At 38.5% G+C, this 8,109-nt stretch overlaps 1 protein-coding gene across 4 annotated transcripts; it reads right to left on the minus strand.

Moving 5' to 3' along the window:
• Positions 1 to 929: 929 nt before the first annotated feature.
• Positions 930 to 7,172, minus strand: TOMM20 (translocase of outer mitochondrial membrane 20). 4 transcript variants are annotated; one of them, XM_025213488.1, is made up of 5 exons: positions 7,025 to 7,172; positions 4,720 to 4,801; positions 2,570 to 2,805; positions 2,401 to 2,489; positions 930 to 1,374 (listed from the first exon to the last, which is right to left on the minus strand). In XM_025213488.1, the coding sequence occupies exons 1-4, from the start codon at positions 7,091 to 7,093 to the stop codon at positions 2,445 to 2,447; spliced, it is 432 nt and encodes a 143-aa protein (XP_025069273.1). In that variant the 5' UTR covers positions 7,094 to 7,172; the 3' UTR covers positions 930 to 1,374; positions 2,401 to 2,444. The 4 variants fall into 4 exon arrangements, with proteins under 4 accessions (XP_025069273.1, XP_025069271.1, XP_025069277.1 ...); XM_025213486.1 differs by lacking the exon at positions 2,401 to 2,489 and having other exon boundaries at positions 7,025 to 7,154; XM_025213492.1 differs by lacking the exon at positions 2,401 to 2,489 and having other exon boundaries at positions 2,570 to 2,730; positions 7,025 to 7,150.
• Positions 7,173 to 8,109: the final 937 nt, after the last annotated feature.

Genomic DNA, 8,109 nt, shown 5'->3' on the forward strand with positions numbered 1-8,109 from the left:
ACTCTTTCCTGCTATTCCTGACATTAACACTCATCACCAAGCTAACCGAAATCCAAGTTTTCATCTTCAATTGCTTCCTCTGGCAACTTGTATGGTTGTGGCAACAAAAGGAAAAAATAGGATACTTTAGAAAAATGGATTATTTCCAAGATGTTACACTCATTCTATCCATGGAAAACTTCAGCCTTGCAAAGGGCTTTTATACTGCACACTTATTTTTGTGTGATTATACTTCATGTATGTTTCCTATTTGTAAATGAAGAAAAGCACAGTGATTTATTTTAACCCACTTTTATGGTCTTTTCCTTGAACTGAGAATTCATGAACTATTTTTATGCATTTTTTTGGTGTTTTTTAGCTAATTAGCCTGTGGACATCATCATCTTAATTTGTTTTCTTGGTTACTTGCATGAATTTAAAAAAATATTTGTCATGTTTCCAGTTGTTAATGACCACTCTAAGTCTTCCAAGCCATAACAATGGGCCTAAATTGTTAGTTATTCTCGTTCCCTGCACAGTGGGTTCCAGCTTTTAAAAACCTTTCCATTCTTACAGCTGCAATAAACTGAATTTAAGTCAGGCAGCTCTGGTTTTTATTTGCAACTATTCAGCTTTTATTGTTTCTGGCAATAACAGGATTCTTCATTTTCTTTGTCTCTAAGCCTTCACTCTTGATCTCCCATCACCCTCCTTTTTTGCATCTTCCTTTTATTGCTGTACATGACTGGCTTTTGTTTTATTAACTGCGTGTCTATTCTGTCAATAGGCCACAAAGATTTTCCACCTGCTGTTTAAAAGCATGGTTAACTATTTTGAAGACCCGACATACTATTAAGAACAAGTTTACATGATAAGGACAATTCTTTAAAGATAGCTTTAAAGTGTCAGAGTAAGCTGCTTCAAGATCTAAAAGGACCACCATATGGACATACAGGTGCAGATAAATCTTTATTGCCTTCACTTTGTTTTTCAAAAATGAGCATTGGGTATTTAATACGTAGTAGTTTTATACCTTTCTATGTACAACATTACATCTGCATATTTTAATAGTAATGAAGTTAGTGACACTTTGATAACTCAACACAGTGTATTTATAAAATGAATTTTTTTTTTTTTTTTTTTTTTTTTTTTTTTAATCAAAATACACTTTTCACTGGGATAAATAAATAAAATCCAGCCAGACCCACCTATCCAAAGTTAAAGATTAACTCTGGTAGATTCAATGTAGTACATAGTCCATTAACTACGATGTTTGCCCTCTTTATCCCCCCACTGATGCTCATCTTCTGGGGTATGAAATCACTAATTTTTCTCTGGTGTGGCATGATCTCATTCAACATCATCTTCAGCTAAGCTCTGTGCACTTACAATTCTCTGCAGAAAGAAGAAAAAGTCTTATTCACTTCACATAAAATTGTCACCAGATAATCTGTTATAAAACAATGAAATTTTATATTCAGCATTAAACAGCTGAATCGTTATATGAACATTAAAAGATTGTCAAAACAAATTAAAAGTTTAGCATCTATTTCACAGGGATTTTTGGAGTCACCTTTGTAAAAACAAAATACTTTACAAAGCTAGTGCCAGATAAGTAACATCTCTTATTAGAAATCAAATAATCACTTCTGTCCGTACAACAAAATAGATTATTATTACTTGCTACTCCTGTTCAGAGAAAATTTATGTTACCCATTGTTATGGTGCCTTTCATTCCAAAATCTACAGATTACCAACATACTTCGCAACTAAAATATAGCCATGCCTGGCTTGAAGTGTGGCAACTATGTAGCATAAAGGACTACTATACAACTGGTTGAGGAGTGTGTCATGGAGGACGCTGGAGCAACCCCAATCTACTATCTATACAAACTAGACAGGAGCTCGGTTAATTTATTACCCCAGACGCAGCCTCCCACATAGTACACTCCTTCTGAAAGGAAGGGGCATTTTGAACCTAAAGCTACAAGGAATAAATACCCTACTGCAATTTAAGCTACTCATCCACCCAAGTTAGAAGTATCTGTTCAAGAGGAATCAGCTTGTAAATTTCCCCCCTCTGGCACTCGTTTTAAACTAAAAAATGAAGAGACTAAAATTGTGACACTAAAGTTGTGAGACTCTTTTTTAAGCTTGAGATCCAAAAACATGAAATGACATCTTTTCAGTTTTGATGTTTCAGTTCACCTGATGTAGTCTGTTTTATAGCTACATAGGGTCAAAGAGTTATAAATCTTTATTTTTAAGAGGTTAACGTGTATTTAAAATAAAATACCTCTTTTCTGGGTGAAAGGGGAAATGAGGTTCTAGTCATTCAGGGAATCTTACCTGGTAATATAATAATCAAATGCATATTTGACACTGGACTATTTCTGGCACTTGACAAAAATATTTACTTACATCCCCGGCACGTTTCAGTGGGAAAAATAATCACTTATTTTGTATTAGCAATGATTTTTTGCCTTCCTAGTGAAACCAGAGAAACAGCCCTTTAAAAAAAAAAAAAAAATCACTTTCTACTCCTCTTGGAGAAACGCAGTTCAAATTACTTCCATTTCCCAATACGTACCTGGCTAATTGTTGGGAGCTTAGTAAGAAGCATCTGGAACACTGGTGGAGGAAGAGTCTGCTGTAAAACTTGTAATAACTGCTGTGGTTGTCCACACACAGCAATGGCATTTGTCAAGTGGTCGACACCCTTCTCGTATTCACCTACATGACAAAAGGTTCCTTTTTTTAAAAAAAAAAAAGTGCTTTTGGTGCAGAATGTTTCTTTGTTTGCCTTGTAGAAGTAAACTGCAAATGCTGCTGAAGAAGAAACATTGCCACTTTTTTAACTCCCCATTCTTATTTGAATCTTTCAAACTCCAAAGCTGTCTAACTAGGTCAGATACAACTACTTTTCATTTCCAAGAGCTAATTGGAATAGGAGGCATCCACCCACTAATTTCTACTGGCCTAACAAACATCCTAACCCCACCTTACATATACTGACACAAGCACACACACACTAAATATAGAAATGAGTTTTAAAGAACTGAATACAGATTTTAGAAATGCCTGATATCTTTAAGATTTTTCTACTAAGCAAAAGGAATTTTTGCCTCAACTAGGCTGACATCTTAATGATACTCTCTCAGCAGGAGTCCCATTTATTGTTGCAGAGTAGAACTGCACAACTACATTTCCCAGCAGAAAGTGCTGGATGTCAGTTTCGGGGTTATTCTAAATGTTACATTAAACAATCAAGGTTCTTTGGGGACATGTGATATCTTTTATTAGACCAACTAAATAGTTGGAAAAAATGTTCTTTGCAAGCTTTCAGGGACAAACACCCTTCTTTTTGTTCCCAAAAGCTTGCCAAGAACAAATTTTCCAACTATTTAGTTGGTCTAATAACAGATATCACATCTATCCGAAGAACCTTGTCTGCCTATGTCCTTACACCAACACGGCTACAACCAACACCCCAAAAGATTAAACAGTTACTTTTCACAATTTGGAAGCTGAGTTTTAAAAGGAAAGCCGATTCTTCCACGGTTCTCAGACCAAGAGTAGATTCTTATGTGACAGCAGTTTTTTTCATTATTAGATGGGACTTTATTTTATAGTGGCTTGAGGTTTACCCAAACTATTCAATACTGTGCAGAAAGTTAGTTATAACTGCTTAATTCCCAAATTGTGTTGGTTCTACCCTTCATAGAAAAGACTGTAAATCTCTGTTAACCTCTAACTAACTGCAGTATAGACCAAACAAATTGCAAGAGAAATCTGTTACAGCAAATTATATATATAAAAAAGAAGAGAATGTTCAATTATTTTGAACTAGATTTGTTTAAATAGTTGTTGCATATTTGAAACAATACCACATTTACTCAAATACAAGATAAGTAATTTTTATATTATTCATGCCCCCATTGCCCCTGTTGGCACGGGGGAAAAAAGAGCTCCTCCATCTTATAATCACATGCAAGGAAATCTTGCTAAATACAATGCCTATCATTAAACTGCTGCCAGAAGCAGCCTGTGCTCAAGCAGTGGAAACCAAATCTGAAGTTGATTAAATTCAGCCAACACTGAGCATGACTACAAAACACATAGCCCACATAGGTTCCCATCAGCATGTTTGCCCAATCACAAAAATCTATTAATGCAGCCTATCTGCATAAAATATGTGGTAGTGCCCATTAAGCACAGTCCCCCTCAGCGCTGACTCTTTTTCCAAGTCATGGTGAGCCACTACCCTGCATACATTTTTACTTCCTCTTCACTCTCACAGCTGAACTGCACCTTTCTTTCCTATTTTCAATGATTCCTGTTTCTTCACCAGTCTTAAATGCCTGGTAGCCTGGGAAACGTCACCAAAAGGGGCCCCAAACAGTTAACCTAGAATCCCTCTGTAGCCCCCTCTCTCAAACTAGTGCATATGATTAGTGTGGCCCCACTCTCCATGAGAGAAAGCTGGACCAGGTAGCCCTGCACCTCATCTGCATTTAAATTTTGGACCACCTCAGGACACGTGACAAAAGCACCCAGTTCCAGTCATGAGTGGGAGGCCAATTAGCTAGGGCTGCACTCAAAGATTTTCTGTACCTATACTGATGGCCAAAACATTTAGTTAACATACTTATGCCAGGACACAATAGCATATAAAACTCTTCCTGGAAGAATTCCCTTTTCCAAAAAATTATTTGTTTTAAATATTTTTGCAATACCTACCTTGTGCTAGTAATTCCTCACCAAGCTGGATTTCTTCAAGAAAGAATTTTTGCACAGCTTCAGCATCTTTTAGATCAGGGAGCTGTAACAAGGAATAAAATTAGCAAGCCAGCCCACAACAAAGCTGATAAGCAAAACAGAGAACAGTTCAATTTAAAACAAAAATAAAAAGCTATTCATTTTTACAGAAACATATTAAAAAGGATTAAGTACTACCATTTTAAACATCTAAAATGTACTGCTACATTAAAGTCGTATGAATATTTCTAAGGTCCTTGGCAGATGTTAAAATAATGGTGTAATCGGAATATGAAGAAGATTTTTATGCCCCATCCCAAACATCATGCTTCCTGCCATGCCACACATGCCACCAGGGCTGCCTGAAGCCTGATCCTGTGGGTTGCGCAATGGGCAGCTGTATCTTGGATGCTGGGGCTATGCCATGACCAATCCCAACACTCAGTTGAACACGGGGACTTGGCACGGGGCAGACCCTTGGGTCTGGGATACAGCTGACCCCAGTCCAAACCTAAGGATCAGGCTGGTGATAGGCCCTAGTCTCCAAACAGGACCCAGGGCTGCCCCATACTGGATCCTGAGGCGAGAATCAGACACAGGATAGCCCTAGAACTAAAAAGCTTGCATGCAGCCCAGAGGGGCTGTACACATGATGTTTAAAAGCCCAGGGCAGGGTAGCATCCCCACTCTTCGGTTCCCAGTGTCCTGAGTCTGCACTACATGTATACCACAGTTGGGCTACATGCTTGTTTTTTTTGGAGCTGGGGCCACCCCAAACCCAATCCCACAGTGGGATTAGGACTACAGCTACATTCCAGACCCTAGACCCAATCCCAACACTCAGCTGAGCATCCAGATGGGGTATATATAGTGCATCTCTGGGTTCTCAGGCTGTCCGCTGTTCCATCCCAGGGAATGGGCTGTGTCCTGGAACTGCTGGTTACACACTGTCTGATCCACTGCACAGGGGGTACAGGGCAAGGCTACAAATGTGCCAATGGTGGAAGCAGCACAGCAGCTTCCTGCCCACAGCATTCTTAAATGCCCTGTCCTGCACCTCACAAGCAGGAAGTAGAGCAAGCATGATGACAGTCAATTTAAAGCACCATAGAAACCAAACACAAAGATGTTCTACACATTTTATGATGCTATAAATTTGCTGAACATGTGGCATGTTGCAATTTATGGCACAATGAGGGTGCAATTAACATGTTAATAAGGTGATAAATGTAATATCTGTCAAGGCCCTAAAAATCATACACAAATTCTTTAAATCACTGGGGGCCAATCTTTTTTACCACAAGGTAAGCCCTGCACCCTTTGAGTGCCACCCATACCCCCTTCCTCTGCCTGATCTGTTGCTCTGCTTTCTGCTCCATGCTTGTTCTGGGGGCTCCAATTTCTGTTCCCTCCCTGATCCATTGCATGTCACATACAAAGGCTTTCTGTGCCATTTGTGGGACATGTGCCACAGGTTGGCCACCCCTGCCTTATTCCATGTCCCACCATAATAATGCAAGGCTGATGTTATAAAGAAATTTAAACTACAATGATTTGTAAAAGAGTATGCTGGAAATGTCTATGAAAGGCTATACATTTTGGGCAACACTGGTTTATTTTTGACATTGTACATTAGAGAGATTCACCAGTAATAAGAAAAAAGATGTTATCAAATCCAAAACTTGAACAGAAAGTTACCTATCATTTATTCGGTCGTGTGTGAGTGATGCTGTAGCCGTAATGGTCCAGAAATTATTCTACAGGCAAGGATTTCTTAAAGTCATATCTTTTATCGGACCAGCTATGTAGTCGGGATGAAGCCTCACAAGCTTTCGAGTGAAAGACCTGACGAAGAATATCTTACATTTGAAATCTTGTCAAGCTTTATCCCAACTACATAGCTGGTCCAATTAAAAGTATCACCCTAAGAAATCCTTGCCTCTCCCATTATTTATCCAGAAGTCAAGTCACACAAGTTATACCCTCTTAGCAATTTGTAAACCTTAACAGTCCTTAAGGACATAATCCCAAGCAGGTTTTCTTAATGCTGAACTCAATAGGAGTTCAACTATGCCACACCTCCCAGAGCTGGAACAGTCATACAAAAGTCCCTACATGTGGCTATTTATAGAAGCTGAGAAACCGAACAGTGCATGTTGCAAGAAGGTTGCATGCGTTGGAAGTAAGAACAAGGATAGCACCCTCTAAACAGATCCCACTTACAAATAAACCTGGTACAAATGCAACATCTTTATAAATAGTACTGCATAAATTAACACAGTATTACCTTGGAAAGCCCTGCTCTCTCTTTGGCAAGCTTCTGTTTCTTCCTTCCTGTAGAGAACAAAAACATCATATGTTTTTCATCTATAATTATAAAAATATATTTTCAGCTTTTACTTCAAAACAATGAGCAGGGCAAAGTTATTTTCAAAATAAGGAACTTGTAATCACAATTACTAAATGGTTGATGGAGGAAAATGGCTGATGAAGGATTATAACCTACTCCCTGCCAGAATTACCACTGAACCCTCTAAACAGGTAACAAGTGAAAAATGCTTTAGCTGAGAAATCTGCTACTCTCTTGGTATGAATTGCATTCTATGCAGTTTTTTTCTCTCATGTTATTTGCTATCCACCAAAGGAGTGAGTGTTCATACTGGGCGTACTGTTCTTCTCTCACTGACTATATACCAAGTGTACAGCAATTAGTAAGTCTAGCCCTGTGTACTATCAAGGCAAGGAGGAAAAAAAAAAAGTGAAAAATCAACCACACAGATTATTACATTATGGGTATGGGATTCCTTTACGTGAATGCCTAGCCTTCACAACTAGAAGATTCTGGTTTGAAAGTCAAGACCTTGAGCCACATAAGCTCTACATACAGCCTGCTGGGTAACTGCAGAGTACAAAGGTCCAAAGACGCTTATAGGCTGAAGAACAAAACAGCAACAGAACTTCCCCAACAATTTTATCTAAGGTTTAGCAACTGGTAAAATAGGCTTGAGCGAGAAGCACCTTTCTATCCCTCCATCTCGCCTCCTCTGAAACATATATATGTGAATTATCCAAAACAGTTGAAAAGGAACCAACATTTAAGGGTCAATCAGCCAGCACAGGACCACAGCAGAAAGCTGCAGTAAAATGCTGTACTACACTACAGGTATACTGGCATACTTAAAAACAGAAAGTCACACTAGCATTAATGCACTTGTATTGGTATATAGCTGTTTTACACTAGTATTAGATTATTATATAGTTATTCCCTTTATTGTCCAAGTCTAAATTAAGCCTACACTAGGGCTTTTATTAGCATAAACATTTTAACGAAGATTCTCCCCACTACCACCAACCCAGTCCCACCTAAAAGTT

Source organism: Alligator sinensis, unplaced genomic scaffold (genome assembly GCF_000455745.1).
Source record: "Alligator sinensis unplaced genomic scaffold, ASM45574v1 scaffold93_2, whole genome shotgun sequence".
NCBI classification, from domain to species: domain Eukaryota; kingdom Metazoa; phylum Chordata; order Crocodylia; family Alligatoridae; genus Alligator; species Alligator sinensis.

What these genes read in the sequence shown, in the direction of transcription:
- TOMM20 (XM_025213488.1), bottom strand. Translation starts at nt 7,093, where the DNA reads ATGATGTTTTTGTTCTCTACAGGAAGGAAGAAACAGAAGCTTGCCAAA. An exon ending in AGAGAGCAGGGCTTTCCAAG is followed by an intron (nt 4,802 to 7,024) that starts GTAATACTGTGT and finishes TCCTTGTTACAG; the next exon opens with CTCCCTGATCTAAAAGATGC. An exon ending in TGAGGAATTACTAGCACAAG is followed by an intron (nt 2,806 to 4,719) that starts GTAGGTATTGCA and finishes CTTCTTCAGCAG; the next exon opens with CATTTGCAGTTTACTTCTAC.